Here is a 27,739-nt window from a genome sequence, read left to right on the forward strand (position 1 = left end):
GACATCATGAAAGAACTTTTCAGCTGAATTTAATTTAGTTGAACAATTCAAGTCCACTAGGCAAATAAGCATTGGATAGCTTGCTATGGGGACAGGGTTAACATTGTAGCATAATTTTCAAACAACTATGATGTTAAGAGGAAAATAATCTCAGGAGAGCCCTGGCGTGTGGCTCAGTCGGTTGGGCATCGCCCATGCACTGAAGATTGCTAATCAGGACACATGCCTGGGTTACAGGCTCCATCCCTGGTAGGACCATGCTGATTGATGTTTAGATCTCACATGAATGTTTCTCCCCCCCCCCCCCCCCTTCCTCTCTAAAAATCAATTAAAATTTTTTTTTAAAAAAGTCTCAGGTGGATGAAACATACCTGATCTGAAATAAAATTTTAAAAAGTCAGGTCAAGTTAGTTGATAATGTTATTCACATATTCTATATTCTTATTTTTTCAGTCAATTTTTGTTTCAGATATTTCAGAATTCTATTAAGAGGTGCTACTCAGTTAAGATTATGATGTCTTCTTGATGTATTTGACCCTCTTATCATGAAATAACACTGTTCTCTTTAGTTATATTTCTTGCCGTGAAGTCTACATTATTTGATTTTAAAATAGCCATATCAGCATTCTTACATTGAGGGTGTGCATTTTGTATTTCCCCCCACATTTTACGTTCAAATTGCCTGGATGTTTGTGTCTAAAGTACTTTTCTTATAAACAACACAGTTGTTTCGTAAATTTATTTGGCTCCACAGACCGGTTTTTTTTTTTTTTTTTTATGTAACCTCTGTTAGCCAAGTACATTTTGGGGTATGCTGTTCTAGGCCGGAGAATTCTAATTGGAAATGTGCAAGAAGAGCAAAACAGAAAATGTTAACTTCATTTTTATTTAAATTAACTAGATGCCTTGCCTAGGTGACATTAGCATTATACTAAAGTAATATCTACTTTTTATTTTCCTATAATCTGCTTTTAAAAATTAAGCAGTTATCTAGCCAAGTAGAGGCTAATTGCACATAAAAGGAAAGAATTCTCCACTCTGTCACTCCTCTACTCTCTGACACTATAGTGAAAAGGGGGTCAGGAGGCGCTCCCCTCTAGTGGACCTGCATCTCCCCCTCGTAGAATTTAATTGATATCTGCCCCCTTCTCTCCCCACCGTCCTCCCCCCGCCCCTCAACCGTCTTCCAGAGTGGACTCTCTGGTTGCTGGGGTGTCTCCTGTTTTTATATTGCATATAGTTGGCTGTTTTTCCTATGATGCTACAAAGGTCAATTTTCCCCATTACTTCTAGTCAAACTACAACTTCAAGCAGAAGAGAGAGGGGTCGTGTCTATCAAAGGAGTGTGCGCCAACCGCTATCTTGCTATGAAGGAGGACGGCCGGTTACTGGCTTCTGTAAGTAATGCTTTCTGTTTTTGTAGTTTGTTTCTTTGATTGCTTTTATGCTCTTTATGTACTGGTGTTGGTATTTGTTAAATCTTTATTAAGGGTTTTACAAGCATTATACTATTTAATATCCATATGTACCCTACAGAATGCGGGGTATCATGCTTTTTATTTCACAGACACAAAAACTGAAGTTCTGAGGGAATAAAAAAGTAACAAAGAAAACCCAGCTCCTCTGAGGCAGAGCCTGGGTGGGACTCGAGGCAGCTACACTCCTGATCTAAGCCCTCGCTCACTGCTTTTACTGCCTTCTCTGCAAAGCTTTAAACTATTGCGTTGTTCTGTTTGTAAATCCTTATATTGCGCAGTTGTTTGAAGATCAGTGGGATGGGTATATGAAGTTTTGAGTATCAGTGTTAGGGGTCTTCTTTCAAATTTGACAAACTCGTGTAGTGTGGAATGCTATTTGAGAATGTGGGCTCTGATCCTATGTTAAGTACTGGCTCTGCTGCTAATTAACTGTAGGTTCTTGGACAGAGGATTCTGAATTAGTTCCCGTATTTATAAAATAGAGAAATAATGATCCTGCCTATCTCATTGTTTTTGTGAAGACTATAAATTATAAATTAGATCATTTTTATATCAAGTGTCAACATCAGGGCCTAATACATAATAGGTCCTAAGTGGTTACTTTCTCGAGGATGGATTTGAGGCAGCGAAGATTGGTGGAGATGGCCGGTTCAGACAATCGATGAAACCAGGCAATAGCAGGGCAGAGAGGCCAAGTCAAGGACTGGCACCTGAGCTGGATAATATTTAGGAATACAGCAGAGGGAAAAGTCAAAGATGGCCCCTAGGTTTCTGGTTTGGATGAGAGGGTAGACGAGGAAGGGGAGAGGAGAAAAGAGCAAGTTCTGGGGAAAGATGTAGACCTATTTTGGGAGAGTTTCTGGAGAGAAAACCCAGTGAGGATGTTCATTACATAGCTGGTGGAATGGGTCTGGAGCTTAGAGATCTGTGTTGACATATGGCTTTGGTGTCATCAGCATCAAGGTGGCAGTGGAATCAGGGGAATGGATGACGTTTGTAGGTGGAAAATAGCTCTAAAAGATGGACTGTTCACTTGGGACATTCATTTTTTTCTACTGTTCTTGTCTTTTTTTTCTACCAGTCTGTTGTCAACTCAAAGGGTGATGTAATACTTTGGGACTCGACCAAAGTAGCATTTTAAATATTTCCAGGACAGTGAAGCAGTGGGTAATTTTGGATGCCTTTGATCTTGTAGGAAGAGGAAGAGGGGTTTAACCCTACCCTTCTCACCTCCAGATGTGACAAGCCATCCATGGCATGAATCACTGTGGCTTTAAGGAAGTGTTGGTTTGGCTCCTGCCGGACAGTGAAGATGGTGGAAAGAAGGAGGTGTACACATTGGCTATGTCATAACTAACTATGGATAACCCTAGTCAAATGCTTTTAAAGCTCTAGCCTTTTCTAGGACTGTCCTGATCTGGCTCAGTGAGCGATTTGAGAGTGTTGCCCTGTGACGTTCCACTCATTGAGATTAAGACCCAGTAACCTGATAATGATGGCTACCCTGTAAGGTAGCCATTGAAGGGGTTGTTTATCTCAAAAACATAGGCTGGAGTAGGTATGCTTTTAATGATAAAAAGTTCCATGTTGTCAAAAGTGATGAAAATAGAAGCTACTCTGTTTTTTAGTGCATCTTTTTTTTTTTAATTAAATATATTTTTATTGATTTTTCACAGAGAGGAAGAGAGAGGGATAGAGAGTTAGAAACATCGATGGTAGAGAATCATCGATCAGCTGCCTCTTGCACACCCACTCCTGGGGATGTGCCTGCAACCAAGGTACATGCCCTTGACAGGAATCAAACCTGTGACCTTTTAGTCCACAGACCGATGCTCTATCCATTGAGCCAAACCGGTTTCAGCTTTTTAGTGCATCTTTGAAACTACTGCGGTCCTTAAAAGAGGAGATGCATTTAAGACCATGGACCTGAAAACAGAACTGTCTCTCATTCTTACAGAATTCTCGACAAGTTAGAATTCAGTGAGTTCTGGTCTCTTTTCTTGATAAATAGGCATTAAGCTTCCAAAACTGTTGATTCTGTACCATCAGAAGCATAAAGTGCTCTAAAAGGAATTTTCTTTTTTCTTCCTTAGCTAACCAGGACTTTACACAAGAGTAAGGACATGGCATTTTATTTTATCTGAAATGTGTTTCTGTCTTCTTTGATGTGTATCAATTCTTCCCGATACAGCAGTGAGAGTGAATTTAGCAATGCTTAGAGATTTACCACACACTCCTCTGTAAGAGACAAAGCTACAGCTGTTCCACATAAATGGGAAATTCAGAATTTATTGGTTTCCTCTGAGGAATGGCATCATGGTTCCAGTTTCTATCTTAGGCTCTATACTCGACAAGTTCACGGTTAATCGGTTAATCGCTAATCTGACCACTCCATCTGGGTGGCCTGCTGCCATGCCTGTTCTGTGGAGATCCTGTCCCCTTCACATCAGGCTGGGCGGGCTGTGTTAATCTTCAGATGAGAAAGTAATCACACACCTCAAACCAAGGAAGCGCTGGTGGTGGTTCAGCAGGGGGCGGAGTCAGAGCTGGGGGCGTGGAGCTGTCAGCAGTTGCCGCTGTTGGTGAAAGTCCAGGGTTGTGACCAGGAGCATCCCCTAGGCGTGCAGTGGCTCCTTTAACCCGGAGAAACTGTGGTTATGAACTTGCACTTGCCAGAGGCATGGTTCTTCCTGCTCTTCAGCTACCCGGCCCCATTCCAGCCTGCTGTGTTAGGGCTCATCCCTGTGTGGGATCCCACAGAGATGTGTAAAACATGCCAGTTCCCCTCAGAGAGAGAGCGCTCTGGCTACGTAAAACATTGTGGTCTCTAAGTCACGTCAGGTAGGTCACCACCAGTTGAGTGCATGAAAAAGTAGTAAATTGTGTACCATTGTTTTTCTCTACCACCTTCATGCATTAATGGTATGAATGCATTCAGGATAAGGATTTCTTATTGAAAACATTTCTTAAGGGTCTCTGAACTTTTGTATGTTCGGAGCTAGAACATACAAAAGTTCAGAGTAACTATATTTAACTGCCAAAGCCTATATTTGGAGGCAGACGTGGAGTCGTCTTTAATCCATAACAGACTCCTTATTCCATTCCATAGCAGGCTTAATTCTGTTGCTCTGAGCAACAGAAGTCCAGAACAAATATTAGGATTTATGATTTCTTAAGTGTGCACAAAATTGTAGTAGATTTTTAAAAAAATTGCATATAGTGAGGCAATTGTAGTTTTAAGTTTAAATCAGCAAACAACCTCAGTCTTAGCATTGAAATGAAACAATCTGCCTGGTCTTTATCGGCTAGAAAGCTCCACATTGTTTTCTGTACAATGTGAGAGACTGCTAACCAAACAAATCGTTTCAGTAAGTACTCGAGTGTGTGTAATCTGTGTTGATCCATAATAGTGAAATATGAGAAATCATTTATATTCTCTGATTACTGCAAAAGTAAAGTACTTTTTTTTTTTTAACCTACCTGTAGAATAACTTTCTTACTAGAGGGGCCTTTACTATGAAACCTACATGCAAAGTAGGGAAACTAGCTTTTTGAGGGCTCCCTTATCTAGATTGACAATATATACTGATCAAATTTGTCAGAAAAATGCAACAATTAAGGAGGAATGTATATAATTTTAAGAGAGAAAATACAATTAAAAGCAAAGGTTACTACCTAATAAGAATTACTATTGCTTCTTTTAGAAACCAATCTTATAAAATGTTATACAACATATTGTATACACACACACACACACACATATATATATATATATATTTTTTTTTTTTGCAAGATTAAGGTAAAATTTCCTTTTCACTTTTCACAGCTTGTGTGTTTGAGTTTGTTCTGAAGTAGTCGGCATTGATACTTACATCGTGTCTGTTTTTAATTATCAGAAGTGGTGTAAGCAAAAGCATTTTTGGATTCATGTTGCGCAAACTCCCTCATAAGCCAAAACTGCAAAATCAAAGTACTGTAAAAGAACAAGCAATCCAAAAAGCAGAGCATGGGGAAATGACCAGAAGGTTCAAATCTAACATGTAGCAGCAGGCGAGACTGGTGAGGCCAGTGGCCCAGGGAGGAGCCAGGGCAGGGAGCACTGTGGAGTGACCGTCCCCGCACTCCTGTCCTCTGTGGAGGGAAGTCACTGTGCACAGCCACACTGAAGGGTGCGGGGCTATGCGCCATCCCCTTGGAGGAGGTATCTACATACATCTTCTGGAATTCTCTCATGTGAGACGCAGACAGCTTCTTTCCATCCCTATGGCCGCCACTGTGGTCTGAGTCTCCACTCCCTCTGCCTGTGGCCCTCGGCCCACCTCTTACAGGTGCCCCTGCCTTGGCCTTCGCCCATGTGGTCTTGGCAGCCAGAGGAACCTGGGAGAATGTCAGGTCAATGCCACTTTGCTGCCCAAAAGTCTACAATGGTTTCCCATTTTCCCAGAGTACTTACAATGGTTTTTAATCTCCTATCTCGTTTCCTCTCTGACCTCATGTGTGACTCCCTTCCCTTCATGCACCCGGGCCTCCTGTGGTCCCTCACACGCTGCAGGCCTGCTCCTGCTTCTGCTCCTGCTCCTGTTGGCACTGGCTGTCCCCTCTCTGTGCTCAAAATGCTCCGCTCTCGTGTCTGGATGGTTAACTCCTTTACCTCCCAGCATTTGCTCAGATGTCGCTTTCCCAGTGGAGCCTCCTGTGACTGTGCTATTTAGTATTGCAACCGTCCACTCCCTGCCCCTCTCGTTCTCGCTTTTACTCTTTCCACAGGATTCATCCTCAATTTGGCACACAAGCCACTCAGTTACGCCCATTGGTTCTTTGGTGTCTCCACCTGCTGGACTGGAGTGGCACAAAGGCCTGGTCCTCATTCAGTTTTGTCCCCTGACCAACCCCAGTGCCCAGAAGACAAAAACACACGTTAAATAAATGCATGTGTTATGGGAACCGTGTGCTTTCTGTATCTTAACATTACTTTTCAATTAAAATAAACCAAAATAAAGGGAAATTTAATTTGATGAAAATTAAATTTTATCAGATTTAATTTAGCAAAGTCCTCTGTGATGTCATTCCTCCAGTGACCCTCCACCCGCTTCTCTGAGGTTTGAAGTGGTGAGAAGTTCAACACTGGGGAGAGGAAAAAAGCTCTGTAAACATGTTTATAAAGGTTAACGGAACTTCTATTGCATCAATTTCTAATAGAAACATTGAGGTCACAGTCAGCAAAGATGATTTGTAAACTGAGAATGGAGAGAATTGAAATTGCACTTACGTGGTCATGCGAAACCCCTGCTTTTCCTGAGGGCCGCGTCGTGCCCGGCGGCCCGTTTGAACAAGCGCCTCGGTCTGTTTCAAGTGCGTAGCCGTTGTCCGGTAAACGTACGTGCCTGGACATTTGGCAGAGAAGCAGGCTTTCCTTCCGCTCGCGCTGTTTTGGTAAAGGTACAAGCAACCTCTGTGGAAACAGCCTGTGGGTTCCATGATGTAGTGCCCACTTCATCCCTGGTGCTGTTTCTTTCCTCTGAAATAGTAGGAACTGGCAGAGAAGGCAAATATTATTGGCATGGCACCCATCCCCGTAGGCCAACCATTGTAAGGCGTGCCAGCAGCAAGGTGGGGCACCCTGGAAGTGGACAGAACACCCAAAATGAGCGTACCCGTGTCCTGACGACTGGGGAGTGAGCCTGGATCCCTCCATAAGCACCTTCCCCGTTATCTTTATGGCTGGTATGGCGGTCCCATTGACTCTTCACTTCCTTTCACTTCCACTCCTGGCCTCCAACCTAGATTGGGAAAGAGGAAGGTTTTTATCAGTGTGCTGAGAAAGGACAGAAGAACACAGGCTAACGTCAGTCAGCACGAGGAGCGGAAGGCATTTCCCCGGAGGGAGGCAGAGGGAGTGTGGGCTGTGGGTGCCCACATCACTGCGGGGCTCCCGTCACCACAGCCCGGTCTCCCCATGCCGCAGTCCTGGCTGGGACGCAGCTGGCGCTCCTCTGCAAGGCGTCCTGGGTCTCATTTGTATCAGAAAGACTTACGTTGCTTCACTGATTTGTTGCAAAAAAAACCCAAATGAGTTTGTATTTCAGTTTTAAAAAGTTCTGTGAACAATGTTCAAAAGCCAAGTAAGTACCCAGTAAAATTCTCACTGCTGCCAGCCGCCCACAGGACCTGCAGCCCACCTCATTTTATTATTATTTTATTTATTTTTTATTTCATTTTTTATTTTTATAGCCCACCTCACTTTCACCGCCTGAGATGTATGTGTTCTCTGTTCGGTCTCTCTCAGAACCTTCCATTTTGGTTATTACACCAGCTCCTTTCATTGTTTTGCTTATTGATTTATGATTTTTCCCCCCGTCAGTTTGTGCCATTGCTTAGTTGATCTTGGAACCAAAGAATCTGGGAAAAAATTCAAGTCTTTTGAATGTGGGTTTTCCCAGTCCTGAAGTTTCCTAGATTTGAGTATTCAGATATAAGTGGCAATCTGGTCCGCTCATTAATGGGCTTGTGTGCATGTGGTATTTATATGTGGAGATGGAAATATGTGTAAAATTATATGCCTTCCTAAATTGTGGTGGACTGTTTCTCTGTTTTCCATGTCCATCACAGAAAAGGACAGGTTCCTGAGTGGAGGAGCTGGGGATTAAGAAATTAGAGAAAGAAAGAGACATAGATTTAACAAGCTGGATGCTAGGTGGGCGCCATCTCTCTGATGGAGAGGCAGCAAAAGGCGACCCCCAAAGCCATGCAGGTTTATTTATAGGGTCAAAGGAGCTTATTTGCATTCTTAACTAGGCTCTAGCATTACTAGATTTACATATCTAGACCCGCCCCTGGTGACACCTGGACAAAGGTACTCTGCCAGTGCCTCGGGCTCAGCTAACAATTTAAAGAATATCCATGTGCCTTCTCAGGCGGCCCTCTACACTATATGATTTTATTCATCTACCTATAATTAAAATATTAAAAAAAAAAGATTTTTCCTTTCTTCCCTTAAAGTGAACAAATCATTTGTTGATTCTCCCCCCTCCCACCCAGAGGTCAATATGTATCATCATTGCTACCATGTGATGTTGAGTTTTTTAAAAAAATAGTTTGATTTTTAGAGAGAAAGGGAGATGGAGAGAAACATCAATGTGAGAGCACAACCTCGAACGGCTTCCTCCTGCACACCCCCTAACGGGGATGGAGCCCACAACCCTGGCATGTGCCCTGACCAGGAATCTAACCAGCTACCTTTTGATGCGTGGGATTGCTGCTCAATCAACTGAGCCTCACTGGCCAGGGTGTGAAGTTGATTTTTGAAGATTTACCTGAAATCATGTGGCAACCTATTAGATTTGAAGACTTGGAACAGTGTCTCCAGATCTAACTATTTGTTTAGCTATTTTCTCTCCTCGATAGTTGGATTGAAATTAAAAGGCAGAGTAGTTCCCCCTCCCACAGAAACTGCCAGAAAGGACTATGTTCTCCATTACTTGTTCCTCATTATCTCTTAGTGTGCTGAGAATGCCAATCATTTAAATACAATTTGGGGGCAATATATGCATTCACTATTTCCTGTACAATATTTTTCTTAGCCATTGAAACAATATTAGCTCCTGGAAAAAATATAATTTAAAGAACTGCTTCTTGTCTGTGGGAAAGTTACCTGTCCAGCACTGTTTCGCGGGAACCTTGATAAGTCAGCACGACCCAATGGTAACCTGCCTCTGGATTAGAAGAGCACGGCTGGACCATAAACCTCAACTGGAAGCCATAGCTTTGGGTTTCCCCAGGTGTAGGGGGAGGGTTTGAGGAGAGCCCTGGAAGCTGTGTGTGGGGGGTGCTTAAGTCCGAGCCAGTGTGGGGCCTACACTACCTGTGTGCCCTTGCCAGCTAACACAGACCTACCCATGGGGGGCTGCGGAAAGGGTCTGTGGCTGCCTCCACCGAAGAGATTAGCTGGAGGCCATCGTGCATCCTTCTGTGGGGCCAGAGCCTGGCCTGCCGAGTCTGGCTGGTTTGACTGTCCCGCTGAACCCAACAGCACTGCTGCTGGTTGAGCAGAATGGGCAGTGAATTGTCATAAATATTTAATATGAAAAGTAAAATAATAATAGCAACAATAACAACTATTTATGCTTTCTTTATTTTTCAGAAATGTGTTACGGATGAGTGTTTCTTTTTCGAACGGTTGGAATCCAATAACTACAACACTTACCGGTCAAGGAAGTACTCCAGTTGGTATGTGGCATTGAAGCGGACTGGGCAGTATAAACTTGGATCCAAAACAGGACCTGGCCAGAAAGCCATCCTTTTTCTTCCAATGTCTGCTAAGAGCTGATCTTAAGGGCACCATCTGATCTCGTTTCACATGAAGGGAAGAGGTTTATTTTAGAACTTGTTAATGAGAGGAAAAGAAATTGTGTGCAGCCATCTGCTCAGTTTGGATAACTGGTCAGATAACCTTTGATCTAATATTAAAATATTTAACCATTGCCTTAGTAAAGAAAAACAAGAATTCCTGGAAATGTATAAATTTCCACCTTTTATATAGCATTTGCCTTTATCCAGTGACGCTTATTTAGAGCTACAATCTTTCCATACATTCACCCCATTCGAAAAGAGGCTTTAAAAATGTGTGCATTTGCAAATTTCTTCACGGAAACCATACACATTAGAAAATTAAAGCGAGAGATTTAGTGAACACAAAATGTGCACCATTCTTAGAACATGGCACTCATTGATCTACATGTACAATTTACTAAAGATTTTTATACGTGTAAATACGATTTAATCCACTCCCGTCATCGTTTTGTAACTGTCTGGCAGTTCCCTGTGATAGAGTTTGTAGAACAAGCCCGTGTACACAGCTGGGAACTGCTCCATGGTCAGGTCAATCTTCTCGAAGCCTTCCCGGTGCCCGTACAGCAGCAGCTGCGCGGCCCTGCTGGTGACGGGCGTGGTGTTGGCGGCCGTGGCCAGCTGGGCGAGGTCCATCCACTCGCACCGCAGGCACTCGTGCGGGCACAGCGCGATGGAGAAGGACCGGGGCTTCAGACGGCAGATGATGTACATGTCCGACTTCCCGAAAGCCCCGGGGTGGCTGTGCTGCTGCCGGATGCTCAGGAGGGACATAAATTCTGATTGTATGCCAGTTTCTTCAAAAACTTCTCGAACTGCTGTGTCTCCTGTGTGAACAAAAGATGTACAAATCAGTGACTATCACATTTTCAGAAGGAGTAACTTTATCTAAAGGATTTTCAGTTGGAGTAACTTTATCTAAAGGTTCAGAAGCAAAACTTCAAGGAAATGAAGTTTTCAATATAAACTCTGACACCCTGGAATACCAAAGTATTTTCTTACCGCTGTACACCTGAGAAGCTTTCAAAAATAGTGAATATTTCTTTGGCTGCTACTGTGGGGGTCTATTCATCTGATGTTTTTGGGGTTACATATTTTTTAACCTCTTCCTGCTCTATTTCTCAAAAGATGAAAACATAGGTTGCTAAGCTGCGGTTGCTGTTCCCACGTTTCTTGTTACCTGTTCCTGATCATTTACCGATGTTGGTGTGGTGGGGCTGCGGGGTGTGGAGACTGGGAAGGAACTGGGACCTCTCCTGGTGATCTGGGGCAGGTATGGAAGATGGACAGGCCTCCGAATCTCAGAGAAGATGCCTTTGCAGTCTTTTTGTTGTTCTCGCTAATTATCCAGTCCGGAGAATCCCAATTGGGATTTGGGGCAGTTCCTTTGTTTCCTGAGATTCCAAAGAATTTAGACTCTTTCCTCCAACACCTAGATCTGCAGCCACTCCCTCAGAGGTCTTAAATAACTCGCAGTACACAGAACTTTATAATAAAACAGGGCTTTCACATTTCAGAAGGGTGACTTTCTGATACCATACACATTTATGGGGCAGGATCTTCACTGCCATTAACATACGCTGGTGGCTGCTTTTTCTAACTACCCACATGATCCCCTCACGGCTTCCTCTAACTCTGTGATGCTGTCATTATCTCCCAAAGGGGCACTAGAAGCTCTGAGGACAGCTGCCTTCCTCACCCAGTTTGCTGGGAAATAGAGTTGCATAGATTTTTGTTCAAATGCTCTTTAGTACCCGCCTTTTCTTATTTGTCAAACAGTGAATTATATTTGCCTTGTTAGTAGTCTTGCTAGTCTTACTGGTGAAGAGCAGGCAAGGAAGAGGAAGGCAAGGAGACAGCCTCCAGTTCTATGTGCTCTGCAGTGGACCGTCTTCCCAATTCCCTGGGCAGCCGCGGACGCTCCCTGAGAAACGGCTCTGCAGGTGTGTGCAGGAGGAGCAAGGTGCTCTGAAATGTAAGCCATCTGCCATCTTTTAATTACATGCCAACTCCCCTTAGAACTGAGATTTGCCACAGGTTGCACAGGGTTAGAAATTATATTTTTAAATTAAAAACATAAAAGAATTTATGCTAAAAAGGGGAAAAATTCCTTCTAAGAAAAATAATCTTCAGTCTGGCATAGAATCCATACTTGTTATTGAATCTATTAAAGACTGTGGCAGTGTCTCACTTAACTATAGTCTTTAATCTATTAAAGACTGAGGCTGGTCTCACTTAACTATTGGTTAAGTGTTCTTTAAACACTTTGAAAACTAACCATGGGGGTCCTGTCTAGTGCTCAGCATCACTAGTAAAGACCTGGGCCTTTAGTTCCCATCTAGCCTGTTTCCGTGTCACGGATCACAGAGAGGGACAGTTGGGGAGTCAGCCCTGTTCAGCAGTCACTGGGGCAGTGGACCCCAACGCAGCACTGCCTGGATAGTCTGATCAGTTTAAGTTGAGTCAGTAGGCAGTGGCTAGATGAAAACTGAATGGCAAGTAAGTGCTTTTGTGTCCAGGGTATGAGAGAGCCCTTCTGCCCCGAAAGGGAAATCTCTTCTCCAAAGATTTTGCCATGAATCTGAATTTTTTATTTGGATAAAGTGCTTTTCTCTGTTGTACCTTTGTTATTTTAATGTACTGTAAGCTAAACTGAAATACCATTTTCTGTGTTTTAAATCTGAAGAACATAGGAAAAACCCAGAGGTTTGTTTCTATTTTTGCTGATTGAGAGAGATGTTTAAAGACGTCACAGCATTTTGTTTATAGAACAATAGTGAGATGGAGTTTATATTTGTTATTTCTATTTTGTGATATTTAATGATAGGATTAGATTGAAATAAAATAAAATCATAGAAAAAATTGTGCAGAATGTGGGCTTTCCTGGTGTTTCACTCTGACTCTGGGGCACCGATGAACTTGGACCAGTGGCTGATACAGTCCTCAGGCTATGCAGGGGGTTGTCCCTGACAGGGGTAATAGTTTTTTTTTTTTGGAAGGCAACTCCTCCATTTTTAATCTTTGTACTCCTAGGGTAGTATATTAAAGCCTGAGGATTGCATTCCATTTTGTATATGCTCTTCTTAATTCTTTTTAGACACTACAGACAATAGTGCTTCATTTACCTAGTATCAGAGAATGAAGGATTGCAAACAGGTGTGTTTCCCAGTTAACCAGTGTTTACTACTTATGAGCCAGTATGAATGCTTGTTCATTGGTGATGGCAGTATTCCTAAAATAGATTATATTCCTAAGTATAGATTTTAGAAAAAGCAAATAATTCTTGGATGATTTGGCTTCATCATTAAAAATATTTATTATTGTATTACAGAACAGAATGCCCTTGGATAGTCATAGTCGTTCAGGACTCTACTGTCAGTTACCATTTCCAGCTGCTTTCAGGGTTTTATCAATCTAAGGCAAAGCTTTAATTTATACGGCATGGTGAATGCCAACTGCTGCTTTTTTCTTCATTCCACATGACTGAGATGTATCTATGATCTCTGGGTAGGTGGGTTGTTGTGTCAACCACAAATACTTAAAAAGTAGTGAATTCTTCACAACTTGGATTTGAAGGGTTCTGGAGTACACTTAAACAGAACTATTTGTCTTGGAAATGTGTTTCTTCATGTACATTTAAATGTAAGTCTATCTGAAATTCTGAAGATCCATAAAATTGACCTCCAGTTCATTGGTGAGGAAGCTACACAAACCTCCTGCAGATGGATTCCTACCTGGTATGGGCTGGGTGAGGATGTAACATAAGCTTAACTAATCCACAAGCTCTTATACATCACATAAGGAAAGCGGAAGATAATTAGGTGTTGAGGATAAGTGGCTTTCCCTCCCAGCACTCACACCGCTACCAAATTCTCTTTTATTAAAACAGAAGACCCAACAGAATCTGGGTCATTAAGTACCTAAAATACTATGAATTCATTTGAATACAGTAAATATACTTACTGGTTGTTAAGAGTTGGCTATATACTATGCATAGGGCATTTTAATCTGTGTAACATTTTTAGAAATTAAGTTTCAGGAATATATACATTTTTATATAAAATATCCAAGGATAATTTAGAAAATTGTGTTCACATAAATGTTGGCTAAAGAGAACAGGGACATGCAATATTGAGGGAAAAGTTGTAGAGTAATAATAATACTGGTATCCAAGTGAGTTATCTATTGATTTATTATGACAGGGGCTATATCTGACCAGTGGGATAAGGAATAGGTAGGAAAACTCAGTTTCTCGTCTTTCATCTATTTCCTATAAAATCAGTGACACTGAGAATTCTTAGCTTTTTTCACATTGCCCTGTTTTCCATATTGAGCTCTGGAACTTGTTCTAAGGAGTTATGTGTTTCATGTGAGATCTTCTCATATGAGATATTTCACTATGCTTTGCTTCTGACTAGTCAGAATAATTAGTAGATAATTTTTTCAAAAATAGAAGAATTAATCACCATGGCTCTATAACTGACTTTATAAATAATACTTGTTTCAAAGTTCATGTAAAAGTTACTATTCAACTTTGTGTGATGACACAGTGAAGAATTTGTGTTTTCTCATGGTTTAATTCCAACAATTTTAGTCATATCCCAAATAGCCCTCAATGCTAAACTTTACTGATGCATATGCACAGCTTCTCACTTTCAAACAAGTCACTCTAGAAGCAGCCCTAAAGGGAAAAGCAGGTGTATCCTCCTGCTTTAATGGAGCAAGTTCTAATGTTACATGTTTTGCTGCTAATTTTATATCAGCCCTGAAATTTTATATCAGCCCTCTCTGAAATTTTCTTAGTCTAAACTAGTTAGAAAATTTAAAATCTTATTCTTAACTATATAGTAAAAAAAAAAAAATTTTTTTTTAAACATGAATTTCCTTAACATTTCCAGGCCGATTGAAAAGATGTAAGATACACACCGATATCTTCCCCAGGCTCCGAAAGGCCTCCCGGGAACTTCCACATGTTTTTCAACTGCAGCATAAAGTCAGAAAATAAAGTCAGCACAGCTTCTACTCACTCACACACATACATGGTGACCCACAATCGTCACTCATATTGGTCAAGGTGGTTGAGGATTTATTTTTTAGTAATTGCATGTAAATTTTTTCCAGTTTCCTTCCTCATTACTCTTTTCCTTCTTTTGGGGGGAACTGGTAACTTATGAATTCTTTTCCCACTGTTTTTTTTTTTTTTGGGGGGGGGGGTAGAAGTGGTTTTGTTTGGTTAATGTGATAAATTCTGAATGAATAAGACAGTGAAAGGAACACATCTACTGAATTAGTGTAATTTTAAAAAATTTGCTGCTAGTTAACTATTAATAGAGGAATTTTACAGATGCTGCTATAAATAAGTAGAAAATACAGTAAAAATGTAATCACTGAAGTATACTACTTTTAACTTCACATTTATTTTCTGTATTGTGTGTCTAATCAGATATATTAGCCTTATGGTTTTTCTTGCTCTATGTGTTAATGATTTCATTGGTAGTGTGAATAAAACTGATTAAGTTTGTGGGTTTTTTTGTGCACCTTTTTTGGGGGTGAGGGGAGACAGGTGGGAAGATCCAATCTTGGAATAGAGATAAACATGGAGAAAACTGATGAATAATAATTCTGAAAAGGCACAGGACAATATGCTTATGGCTGACATATTTTTTCCTGTTAGAGGTCTATTGTACCTACCCAATCACCATGATCAAAGCTGAAGAATGAGAAATTAGGACATACTCATAAAGGCACTACAGCTTGGAGCCAGGACACCTTCTACTCTTCATTCATAAAACAAGTTCATGGACCTTTTTCTGGTGTGTTTTGCGGCCCTCTCATTTCCTGGACGGGTGCTTCTTAAAGTGTGTCATTTCCCAACTCTGCTAGGTTGGAGAGCAGTGGCATGGCTCCCGGTCTCCACAGACTGCCGATTATGTGGTCCAGAATCCAGGCTTTCCACCCTTCTGTGTCTGGCTCAGACTTGAGTTCATTTATAACTCATATTATGTTTTATTTTATTAATGTAGGAAGATATCTCTAAGGATGTCTATAATACATTAATGCACTGTCTTTGGGGAGTTCCATTCTGAAATGATTCCAAAAGCTATGTTTATATGGAACCGCTGCAATCTTTTTTCCAATAGAATACTGGACTTCACCACCATAAATTTATTTCTAACAGATATAAATGCTTCTTTAAACAATAAAAGCTAACTTTTTTTTAAAACTTATACTTGATGACAATAATTGGAGATTGATTCTTGATTACATTTGGAGATACGAACTTATTGAAAGGAGGAACATGCTAGATAGAAGGACTGAAAACATCTCATACAAATTTGATTTTCTTTAGCTATGGAAAAATTAAATCTATTTTTATGTTGGTGAGTAGTGTTTTATATTTTCTGGCACCATTTAGCTTTAAGAGCTTGTTTGAAAAAAAAAAACCCTCCCTCCATCTCCAAAAAAGCTTCAGCCTGCAGTTAGTCTAAGTGGGAGGTAGAGAGGCCCTTGTTAGGTGGTTTGAAAACCTGGTTAATGTAGCTCTGACCTATGGAAAGATGAGTATATCTTCTTTTTTAATATCAAAGAATACTCCCCATTAACTGGGTTGAGCAACATAATAACATCAACAACAAATACTAGGTAATATATATCACCTAAATGTTTTTATAATAATTATATACATTTAGCCCTGGCCAGGTAGCTCAGTTTGTTAGAGTGTCATCCTGATACACCAAGGTTTCAGGTTCGATCTCCAGTCGGGGCACATACAAGAATCGACCAACGAATGCATAAATAAGAAAAACAAAAGACTGATGTTCCTCTCTCCCTCCCCCTCTTGAAAATCAATTAAAAAAAAAGAATTACACACATTGAAACTTTACAGTAATCTATGAAGGACGATCCCCATTTTGGAAGTGATGAAACTGAGGGCATGAAAAGACTTAATAACTTGCCTGAGGTGACACAGCTAATGTGTAGTGAACTTGGTTAAAATTCAGGCCTTCTGATTCTATCCATCTTTCAGTAAATTTTAAAAGTTGTTTAGCTATTTTCCCACTAATCCTTAACTACTATTTTCTGCCCTTTTATATAACTTTTGCTCTTCAGACCTCACTGGAACATTCTATGTAATCGGACCAGAATTTGTATCTGAGACTTCCACCACTCCGGGGCTTGTGAATTTGAACTGTGACCTCCTGGTTCATAGGTCGAAGCTCAGCCACTTCCAGCCAGCACAGAGCCACTGTAGTTAGATAATAAATTAGCTACTGTATTATCCTTACTAATGAGATAGAAGCTGCCATAAAGATCTCTTAGTAAGTTTGTTTATTGAACAAAAATTTATTGAGTGCTAGTGAGTCGGGTATACAGAAATTAATGTACCATGTAGCAAGCCCATTCTCTTTCTCCCTATACCACTGTATTTTTCTTAAGATCACTGCCTTATATATTGTTTATTCTCTTGTTATTTTTATCTTACCCATTTGTATATAAGCTCCAGATGTAGGAACTTTGCTTTGAGTTCAGAACAGAGCCGACGATGTAGTCATTACAGGAACTAGGGAATGCCAGTGAGTAAGTGAACAGGTCCCTACCCTGGTCTTGGCTTTTTTAGCACCCAGTTTACAGAGAGAGCCACTCTTAGATCTTTTATTTCTCAAAATCATGGGGCGGTGAAGTATTGGACTATATGGATAGGGAAGGAGGATAGATACATTTTAAGTATCATTTTAGCTTTGTGTCTGTTTATGTGCAGTGAGGATTTAACTTTGCAAGTATGCCTTGACAGCAATGCCTGGGCAGAGGGAGGCACTAAAGGAGGAGAACTGTTTCATGTCAGAAAGAATGCTAATTAGTTGTTTATGGTTAATGGTATTAATGCTTAAATTCCACCTAACAACAATATAATTGCAGAAATTAAATATGGTTTAGTGTCACACTTTATATATATTTTTTATTACAACACTATACACGAAAACTCAGTTTTTATCTTTTGTTGCCCTCAGATGGATCACTGCTTATTTTTCAATTTTATAAAAAATAAAACTGAAGCCCTAGCTGGTTTGGCTCTGACTGAAAAGTCTCAAGTTCGATTCTGTTCAAGGACACATACCTTGGTTGCAGGCTCAATCCTGGCCCTGGTTAGGATGTGTGCAGGAGGCAACCAATCAGTGTCTCTCTCACATTGATTTTTCTCTCTGTCTGTCTCTCCCCCTCCTTTCCACTTTCACTAAAAAAACAAAACAAACAAACAAAAAAAACACCAAAAAAGACAAAACAAAAAACAACAGGAAAAATATATCCTTGGGGGAGGATTATCAAAACCAACAAAATTGAAGCCCTAAATAGTAGTATCATTTCTCCTAAATGCATACAGAATCCAAAGTCTTATGTAATCTGAATTTGTCTCCAGTCTCTGCCAGTCCCAGCTGCCCAGAAGCACAGTAGGAACATGAAAAGCAGTGCTTTCTCATTCTGAGAGGACCAGTCACTGGCAGGTTTGCAAGTCAGCAAATGAAGAGTCGGAGCTCAAAGTGCTAGTGTAGCAGTTCTCAAACTTGACCATGTACCGAGTCACCTAAGTTTGTGAACAACGGCTGAGCAGCATTCCCAGCGTTTCTGATTCAGGAGGTTGGTGGGGGCCTGGGAACGTGAATTTCTAATAAGTGGATGCTGTGATTGTCTCTCAGCTCCAAACCCACCCTCTGTGCTCTGCCTAAGGATGCAGAAGCTGGGACCCTGCTAACCATTTCTGCTTTGCCAGGGGACTCTCCCCTTTAGGTTCCATCAACAGACTTGTAAGGCAAGGGGAGGAAGGAGGGGCTTTCTGAGGTCCAGGCACAAAATACTTTTAAGTACTCAATAAATTTCTGTTGATAAAGCTTAGTTTAAGTCAGAGGATCTGCCTTTACTAAAACTTTGAAAGTTACTTATAATTATGAGAATGCTTTTAGATTGAATTTCTCAGAAATGTGTGATACTTTCAGCTCTCATTGCCAATAGTTGTTTAAAATTTAAAAACATATATGCTGGGGGAAATGTTTGACTCTGTCCGCTGTTATTTACTGAAGTCTCAGAAAGCATTAAAAATAATGATTCTCTTTCACTTTTATTCTCCTGAGTGAGCATGAAAACATTTGTTTCTTAAAAACCTTTGTTGCTTTTAGTTAAATAGACTTTTTATTTTTGTGTACAAAGCTTTTTACATTCTGTTCCCAATCTAGCTGTCAGGTCACATATTTTTCCACTGCCTACACTCCTGGCCACAGTGAAGTTTTTGCTATTTTTTCCACAGTGTGCAATGGAATGCTTATGTCCTCCCACCCCCACCCAATTCATATGTTGAATCCTAATTCCCAATGTGATGATGGTATTATAAGGGGAGTCTCTGAGAGATGACTGTGTCATAAGAGTGAAGCCCTCGTAAATGGGCGTAGTGTTCTTATTACAGAGATCCCAGAGAGTTTCCTGTCCCTTCTGCCATGTGAGGACACAGTGAGAAGACAAACTTCTATGGACCAGGAGGTAGGACCTCATCAGACACCAACTCTGCTGGCGCCTTGATCTTGGCCTCCCAACATCCATAACTATCCTAATATGCAAATTGACCATATAGTAGAACGACTGGTCACTAGGACATGCACTGACACCAGGGGGCAGACGCTCAATGCAGGAGCTGCCCCCTGGTGGTCAGTGCGCTCCCACAGGGGAAGCACCACTCAGCTAGGCTCACGGCTGGTGGGTGCAGAGACCCTGGCAGGAGCTTCTCCTGCTTCTGAGGCAGCGCTAAGGATGCCAGACTGCTGGCTTAGGGGGGCAGTGGGCCTAAGCCAGCAGCTGGACATCCCCCGAGGGCTCCTGGACTGAGAGAGGGCACAGGCCGAGCTGAGGGACCGTCGCCCCACTGAGTGTACAAATTTCATGTACCAGGCCTCTAGTGAGAAATAATGTTTGCTGTTTAAGTCACCCAGCCTATGGTGTTTTTGTTATAGTGGCTAACCGGACTAAAACATCAAGTCAGCTCCTTTCCAAACTCTGCCCTTATGTATGCAATTCTAATTATCTCAATCTGTTTTTCTACCTTTTCTTCCTGGTAAGCTCCTATTCATTCTTCAAGATACAACTTAAATAGCACCTCTTCTGATAAATCTTTAGGGGCTTTTTAAAGGCAAAGTAAAGTGTTACCATGTGTTGTATGACTGCTTTCCTAAATTGATAGATGCAGGACATCAGGGGTATTGTCTTACTAATCTTTGTATGCTCAGCACCTGGCTTGGAGTAGGAGCTTAATGAATGTTGGATGAATGGAAGAATGTCTTGATAGTCTGTTAGAAAGAGAATTATCTTCCCAATTAAATACAGCCATTTATAATTTTCCAGTAGCCATAAGATAATAGTGAGCTATAGTGAGGTTACCCCAACTTTTCAAGGCCTGCATAAGCATTTATGGATTCAATGAGTAGCCAAATGATCCACAACTGCTTAGGAATAACTTTTAAAATATCTGTAATTCCTTGAGCATATAAAAATTTCTACATTTTATTTTTCTCTAGTGAGAACTGAACATTTAGAAAGAAATTTATAAACAGAAGCAACTTACTTTATTTCGATCTTGGACAACCAATATTTTTCTAGTACTTTCATCAAATACAGCTCCTATTGGAGGGAAAAATAAAAAATAATTGACAAATATTAATTTCATCCATCTTAGATTCCTCCCACATTCTTATCTGTGGCCATTAAAACCCTGCCCATCCTAAAGACCTAATTCAATTCCACCTCACCCATGAAGATGTACTCTCTCCACAGAAGCTATGCTGCCCAGTAGGATAATAATCTGCAGAGCTTCTCCACATTGTCTATTGCTGAGGGTACACAGTTAAATAAATTAATATTTCTATCCTTTTATAGTATTTATTTAGTGTCCAAAAAATTTTAAATGCTTATAAATATTTATTGAATGAGTTGACTTTCCATTCTCATTTTTATTCCTCACATCACTATGTATAGAACATGGGTTGTGGCCCCCATGATCCAAATCTTAAACATGTCGATATTCAGTACAAGACCTTCCTGAAGCTGCCTAAATTTGTTTACCATGTATGTACACAGCTTATAACATATCAGTATATTGCTTTGGGACCCTTATTTGTTTTATAAATATTTAAGTTCTAGTCCATTCCTTTTACTTATTCATTCATCATACGCATTGCCCAGCACACTAAGTATTTGACTAGGTGTTAGGACTAAAAAATAAATTTTTTCTATTTCTCTTTGGGCCATCCTGGGTCTTTTATACTTTAACGATTTATATTAGGTTCCTATAAATTCTGTAATTTAAAAATATTAGTATTTACATAATGTGAGAAGATATTACTAAAAAGATATTTTCTATATTCTTTCAATATTAATTGAGTTTCTATATACATTACATATAGGATCTATATATAGTATATGAAGTGAGCTCCAATTATGTGTCAGGCACTTTTCTGAATGATAGGGATATAGTGGTGAACAAAACAAAATTCCCTATCCTCAATGGGGTTCACAAGTTGTGTGTATGTGTTTGTGTATGTTTGTGTAAGAGGAGATGGCAAACAAAAAGTCAATTATATAGAACATGAGATGTGTCACATGCGATCTGGAGATAAAATATAGAAGGGAGTAGGTATGTGGAACACAGGAAGAGCAATTTTCTCTGAAATGAAAACACATTTTAGTATTTTTAAGCAATAAGGAAAACCACTGAGATATAATTAATATTAATGTTTGCTTCTATTAGAAAACGTAAACTTAGTTTAATTGGACTTTACAAAGGATAGAATGCCAAAGGAAGACCAAGGAATTCTACTCTTAAGTTTTAATAATTTGTGATTACTCAAATTGAAGTTTTCCCTAATGAATTCATTGTAAACATGAGCATAATATTCCAAAGACAAACTGAGCAGTGCCAAAGCAGTGAGCGACCCCTGCTGATCACAATACAAAAGTTAAATCTATAGAGAGCAGAGATTAAACAGAGGTTATTTAGTATATTATTGTCATTGGTCAGGACCTGTGCCAAGTGCTTTCTGTGCATTACCTCAGGTATTCCTCGCAATAACCCCCATGAGTGGCATCATTCTGACTGTCCACGTTCAGGCTGCTCTAAGACTGACCTCCAGTGGGCCTGGTTTGCAGCAGTCATTGTCATGGCAACACAGCCCCTTCACCACCCTATAGCTGTGTTCTCAGAGGGTTTCCATCTAAATATTCAAACACTTACTCAAGAAATATTTAATAGTTATTGTGCACTGACTTTATATCAGACACTGTCTTTAACCTGAGGAGACAGTGGTGAACAAGAGACAAAATATCTGCCTTCATAGGGTTTATTGTGGGGAAAACTAAGTAAATGAAATAAGATAATTGTGGATTTCCATCAGTCCTATAAAGGAAAGCAGCTAGATAAAGGGACAAAGGATGATGGGACGGACCTATGGGAGGACTCTGTGAGACAGAAAGGCCAGGAGTTTTCTGAGGAGATATTTGAGCAGAAGCCCTAGGGAAGAGCATTCAGGAAGAGAGGCCAATGAGTTTAAAGGCTCTGAGGGGATGAAAGAATTTTCCTCCACCCACTTATGTTCTAGCTCTGGGGACTTTAAATGGAATTGACAGAAAACAGATTAATGGAGAAAAATATGCATTTTATTTGATGTTAATATTTTTATGTGGCGTGGAGTAGGGTGGAGCACTTCATAGAAAGAAAATCCCCAGAAAAGTAGTTACCATTTTAACAAAGAGCGATAAATTGTGGGTTTGGACTAGGGGAGGTAAATTATGGGAAAGGGGCTAGAAAGCATCTGGGGAAAACTAATAGAATACAAAGATCAAGTCAGTGTGTTTGTCCAGACTCCTCTCATGTCAACTCCCGCTTCTGGTGGTAAGAATGCTCTCCTCCTTATACTCTACTTTTAGGTAGAATGGCGGCACAGAACTCTTCCTACATCTGTTTCTCCATTGTCTTCAACTGAAAATACTAAAAGTAAGGCCCAAAGTGGCATATTCTAGTTCCTAATCCCCTCTACCAGCCACAGCCACTTTTGCTGCTTATAGCAATAAATACCAACTATTTTCTCTTCACCTAAAAACTCTATACTTTTCCAGACCATATTCTTATATTATCTCATCCCCATCCCAATAGCCACTTCAAACCCTACTTGTTCAAGATTTTTGTCAGGTTCCAGAATCTCATTCCCTGAATTCCTGTGGCAGATCTTCACTCCAATATAAAATATAGTATGTAGATAGAAACAAGTCCTTCGTAGAACACTCTTTATGCACACAGTACCAATTCTGTAATAGTAAGTGGAAACTCTTAGTCTGTACCAATGAATGGACAATCATTTGTGTGACTTCCTAATGAAGTGTGAGGCTATCATCAAATTTTTCAAATAGTCTTGTGAAGCAGACCCCAATGGAAAGTTTCTGAGTGCCTGTGCTGGAGACCATGAACAGAGAAAACATTGGACAGCCTTGAATAATTCCTTTAAATGATTTCAAAAGTACAAGCTATCTTTAAAACCTCTTGTAAATTATATGAAGACAAATAAAATTATTATTGATTACATTACTAATTAATGTGTATTACTGCTTTCATTTATTTTAGGTCATGAGGATTCTTTGCTATTTTAGTTTTTCCAGAAATCTAGGAATGTTCTTAACCCTGACTCTCAAAGAGAACAGCAGCAGCAGCAGCAAAAAACTTATTAGAGAAGCAAATTTTCAGGCCCCACCTGAGATCTTCTTAAAAAAATTATTGGTAGTCATTCCCAGCATGTTTTACAAGTTTTCTAGGTAATTATTCTGAACACCACAATTTGAGAACCTGTCTTAACCTAAATCAAGATTTTTTTCAAGACTATTTTTTTCAAGACTATCAGTCGCTGGCCATAGCAGGTTTGGTTCAATGGATAAGTGCTGGCCTGTGGGCCAAAGGGTGCTGGGACAACCAACTGATGTTTTTCTCTCTCTGTCTCCCCATCCCTTCAATTCTCTCTCTCAAAACAAACAAACAAACAAACAAACAAACAAACAAATAAATAAAATAAAAAAATAGTAAAGTCTGTTTCTGAAGCTAATCAGTAACTTTGAAATTCTAGAATATATTTAAATTCTGTTATTTTAAGCAACTGGCACAATAACTAAATGTAAATATCTTTAAGAAGTAATGCTCAAACCATTAAAAAGCTGATTTGCTTTACCTTAAATTCAACCCATGTTATCTTTTTATTCTACAAACTTACACAATTAGTACTAATACGTTTTACCATAATGAATTCATTCCCTGGTCCCCATTCAGTGTTCTATTTGAGTAGTGAAGTTCACATGGGTGTGAAGCACGTTCAAACACACCCTTTGGAAAACGAAATGCTGAACTAACTTGCTTATGCTCAGAGCTGCCACGTGCTGACCTCACAGGGCAGACTCCCTCTATTCACAGCACTAGCAATAGTCCCGAGGACAATCATTTCAACGACCTTTTCCAAGAGGATACACCATCGCCCAGGCTGTACGAAGTAAGAAACTGGGGGAACCTTTAAAAAGGTAATGCGGACTATTTTGAGTTAGAAACTGACCCCCACCCCCCCCCCCCCCCAAAAAAAAAGGAAAAGAAAAGAAACTGACCTGCCACGCCCACTTGGTGCGTGGCGTATCCCGGGAGTCTGCTGGGCCCCGGGCCCAGCCACAGGGCCAGCGTGGCCGCGCCCGCCTCCGCGTGGTGGAAGCCGAAGCCCAGGGCGGCGGCCGCGGCGATGAGGCGGCTCTGCAGGATGGGCACGTGCAGCCAGACCGCCGCTCGGCCTTCCGCGCGCCACTGCTGCACCGCGGCTGCAACGGAGGAGGCACAATGGCGGCAGTTACTCAAACTCGCCTTGGGGTCACCTCCCTCAGGAAGCCATTTTAAGCAGCCACTTCCCTTACTACAATAGCTAGCTCCGGGGGCCGGGATCCCGCAATGTCCTGGTGACACCAGCAGCGCGGGAACTACCGTGTTTCCATATCACGGCGGCCTTGTCTATGTGACTTCCCCACCAGAGCGAATTCCTTGTCAATAGGCAGTACCGCGATGCCCTTCATGTTCATATCACCAGAGACAATGCTGGGCACATAACACTGATCAATAGTTGTAGAATGAACAACAATAACAAAAAATGACTTAAAATGCCATTTTTATGTTCCTTTTAACATCACGTTTTAGTCTTTTTTTTTTTTTTAGAATAAAATTACCTTTTTAAAAAATATATTTTAATGATTTTTTTACAAAGAGGAAGGGAGAGAGATAGAGAGCTAGAAACATTGATGAGAGAGAAACATCGACCAGCTGCCTCCTGCACACCCCCTACCGGGAATGTGCCCGCAACCAACGTACTCGAACCTGGGACCTTTCAGTCCGCAGACCTACGCTCTACCACTGAGCCAAACCGGTTTCGGCAAAATTACCTTTTTTTATTTCCAATTAATGCAGGGCTGGGGAACAACATGACAAACATTAAGAACAGTTCCCCCCCCCCCCCCCATGGGTCCTTGGGCCTCTGAATTCTCAGCAGCAGAGCCTCAGGGCACCCATGTTGCCACAGAACTGGAAGGCCTGTCACAAATCTTAAATCTTTATGAACGAGTATTATGGGCTTCTATTTACTCTTGAAGAGTTCTATTGTCATTTAATTTTTTTAATTTATAAACTTCAAGAAGATAAAATAGAACTGTTTTTAAATAAAGTATGCAAGTTCTAGGAAGTTCTATAGTCAGTGTGGCTAACAGTGACACACACAGGGTGATCCTCAGGTGGCTTTGTTTTTTTCTTTATAGGAAATGCTATTCAGTTTTGTTTCACTCAAAAATAGAACCAGCAGTAGCTCTAGGAAGCAGTTCAGTTCAATAAGAATAGATTTCAGAGCCCGGGGAAGTTAGAATCTCTCTGCGCCTCAGTACCATCACGGCTGTTATGAGGATTAAGTAAATTAATATTTGTAAAGTCCTTAAAACAGTGTCTCGCACTTAAGTTAAATACAATAGAATTTATTTTAAAAATAAAAAGTATATGGTACTTCTGAGCCTGTAAATAGGTTTCATATAATTTATCTTGGATCACCATATCTATCCAGTGATTTGGGCTGGCATTATTCACATAAGCAACCTAAGGGGCAAATATTTTCCATGGTGAAAGGCCCGAATGCCCGCAGAAACAAGTGGCAGGGCCCGGAACTCGAAGCCTGGATGTGTGACTCCAAACCCAGCCTCCTTCCTGCTTTGCCTGCTGAGGGCACCTGAGCTTTACCTCTTCGGTCTCTGACAATTGACAAGCGTGTGCAGTAGGTACCTGTATCTGCCCACACATCTGCACACCTTTTAGAGAATGAACTTTGGCTCTTCTACGGGGGGCACTGCTGGAAAATGAGAAGTCTGGGAATAAAGATGGTTTAATTAAGAAATAGGAGCACTCGAGATCTTGCTCCCAGACAAGAGTCAGTTTGGCTCAAATAAACTCTTATAGAAATTCTCAAAAAACAAAAACAAAACAAAACAAAAACCAAAACCAAAACCCAGCTCGCTTATATTCACATGGATCCTCACTTACTATATTGCCTAACAGGACAGAGTATTTGAAGCTCCCGTTAGTCTGAGGCTCGTTCCCTGGTCTACCTCCAATCTGATGATAAGGAGCCTGGGGGGCGCTGGGGGGGGGCAGTTTGAAAAACTGGCTGCCCACCAAATCAAGGCTTCTCTCAAAGCGAAGAAGGCTCCTCCTTCCCAACCTTTCCTTCTTATCACCGGGCTCAAGGTTAAGAGAAAGGGGAGTTTCCTCTCTGCAGACAAGCCACCCACGTCCTCTCTGATTAATAATCACAGAAGCTTTGTCCTCTTGGAAGCAAAATCTAGTTCCTGACCCCATGTGAGTGCCAATCTGACCCCTGAGCACAGAACCTCTGGCCACTCGCTGTCCACCACGTGAAGGAGAGTCCGGGCAAAGCGCCCGGCGGGACAGCGAACAGCAAAGGGATGACACCGACCAGACCTGCTGGTCGCTACCTGCTGGCGGCGCTGCGCTCAGCACGTCCTGCTCCGGATCCAACTGAACCCGCAGCGCCCCCGGGCGCAGCTGGTCTCCGGTTTTACCCGAGAGGGAATGGAGGCTCACAGAACCTGCCCCAGGGGAAGGTCACACGCCGGAAGGCGGACCAGAAACTCGGGCTGTGGATCCCAGAGCCGGTGATCGTCACCATGTCCCCCCAAAAGTCTCAGAGACTTCCTAGCAAAGGGCCGGGGAACCAGGGAGGCGGGTGCGACCACGTGCGCCCTCCGGGCTCGGTACCCGACAGGCGGACACCCGTGTGGGTCTCGGTTACTTCGATGGGACCCCTCGGCCCAGGCACTTGCCATGCAGGCCCCTCTGGAAGGTGGCGGCGTCCAGGCAGTCCAGAGCGCCCAGGCGCACCGAGACGCCCCCGAACCTGTCCACTTCGCCCCGCAGCCAGCCGGCTTCGGCGGTGGGGGAGTCCTGCGCTCCGCTTAAGCCGCCCGAGGCCCTGCGGGGCGCGGCCCAGAGCTCGGCGCCTCGGACCCGGGCCAGCAACGCGCGCAGGTGGCCCCCGCTCCGCAGAGGCAACATCCCCGTGCCGGCCCCGGCTCGCCGGACGCCACGCCCCCAAATGGCCCCGCCCACGCGCCGCGGGGAGAAGGCGCTACCTTAAACCTGAGAAGAGAGCCGCACAAGCTTTTCCGAGTGGAGCTGGGTTTACCGCTTTGCAGCGCTATTTCTTGGGAGACCTCCAAGTCCTGTCCACCAGCTCCTCTCAGGAGTGTGCCCGGGATTCAGAAAAATGAGGAGAAACTTTCCCTCCGCTATTCCCCTCCCCGTAATAGTTTAA

The 27,739-nt window shown here is 41.7% G+C and overlaps 2 protein-coding genes across 3 annotated transcripts in view; one reads left to right on the forward strand and one right to left on the reverse strand.

Annotated features, from left to right (window-relative positions):
• Positions 1-15,345, forward strand: part of FGF2 (fibroblast growth factor 2) — a gene marked incomplete at its 5' end in the record, with an annotated part of 38,399 nt that extends 23,054 nt beyond the window's left edge. The window contains 2 exon segments of the mRNA XM_036424303.2: positions 1,294-1,397; positions 9,619-15,345. Of these exon segments, the coding sequence (XP_036280196.1) occupies positions 1,294-1,397; positions 9,619-9,804 (290 nt within the window).
• On the reverse strand, positions 9,989-27,521 carry NUDT6 (nudix hydrolase 6). Of its 2 annotated transcripts, XM_036423780.2 has the most exons (5): positions 27,249-27,521; positions 24,495-24,698; positions 20,428-20,483; positions 14,751-14,805; positions 9,989-10,651 (listed from the first exon to the last, which is right to left on the reverse strand). In XM_036423780.2, the coding sequence occupies exons 1-5, from the start codon at positions 27,478-27,480 to the stop codon at positions 10,254-10,256; spliced, it is 945 nt and encodes a 314-aa protein (XP_036279673.1). In that variant the 5' UTR covers positions 27,481-27,521; the 3' UTR covers positions 9,989-10,253. The 2 variants fall into 2 exon arrangements, with proteins under 2 accessions (XP_036279673.1, XP_045432546.1); XM_045576590.1 differs by lacking the exon at positions 24,495-24,698 and having other exon boundaries at positions 27,249-27,520.
• Between the last annotated feature and the right edge of the window lie 218 nt (positions 27,522-27,739).

Source organism: Pipistrellus kuhlii, unplaced genomic scaffold (genome assembly GCF_014108245.1).
Source record: "Pipistrellus kuhlii isolate mPipKuh1 unplaced genomic scaffold, mPipKuh1.p scaffold_m20_p_8, whole genome shotgun sequence".
NCBI classification, from domain to species: domain Eukaryota; kingdom Metazoa; phylum Chordata; class Mammalia; order Chiroptera; family Vespertilionidae; genus Pipistrellus; species Pipistrellus kuhlii.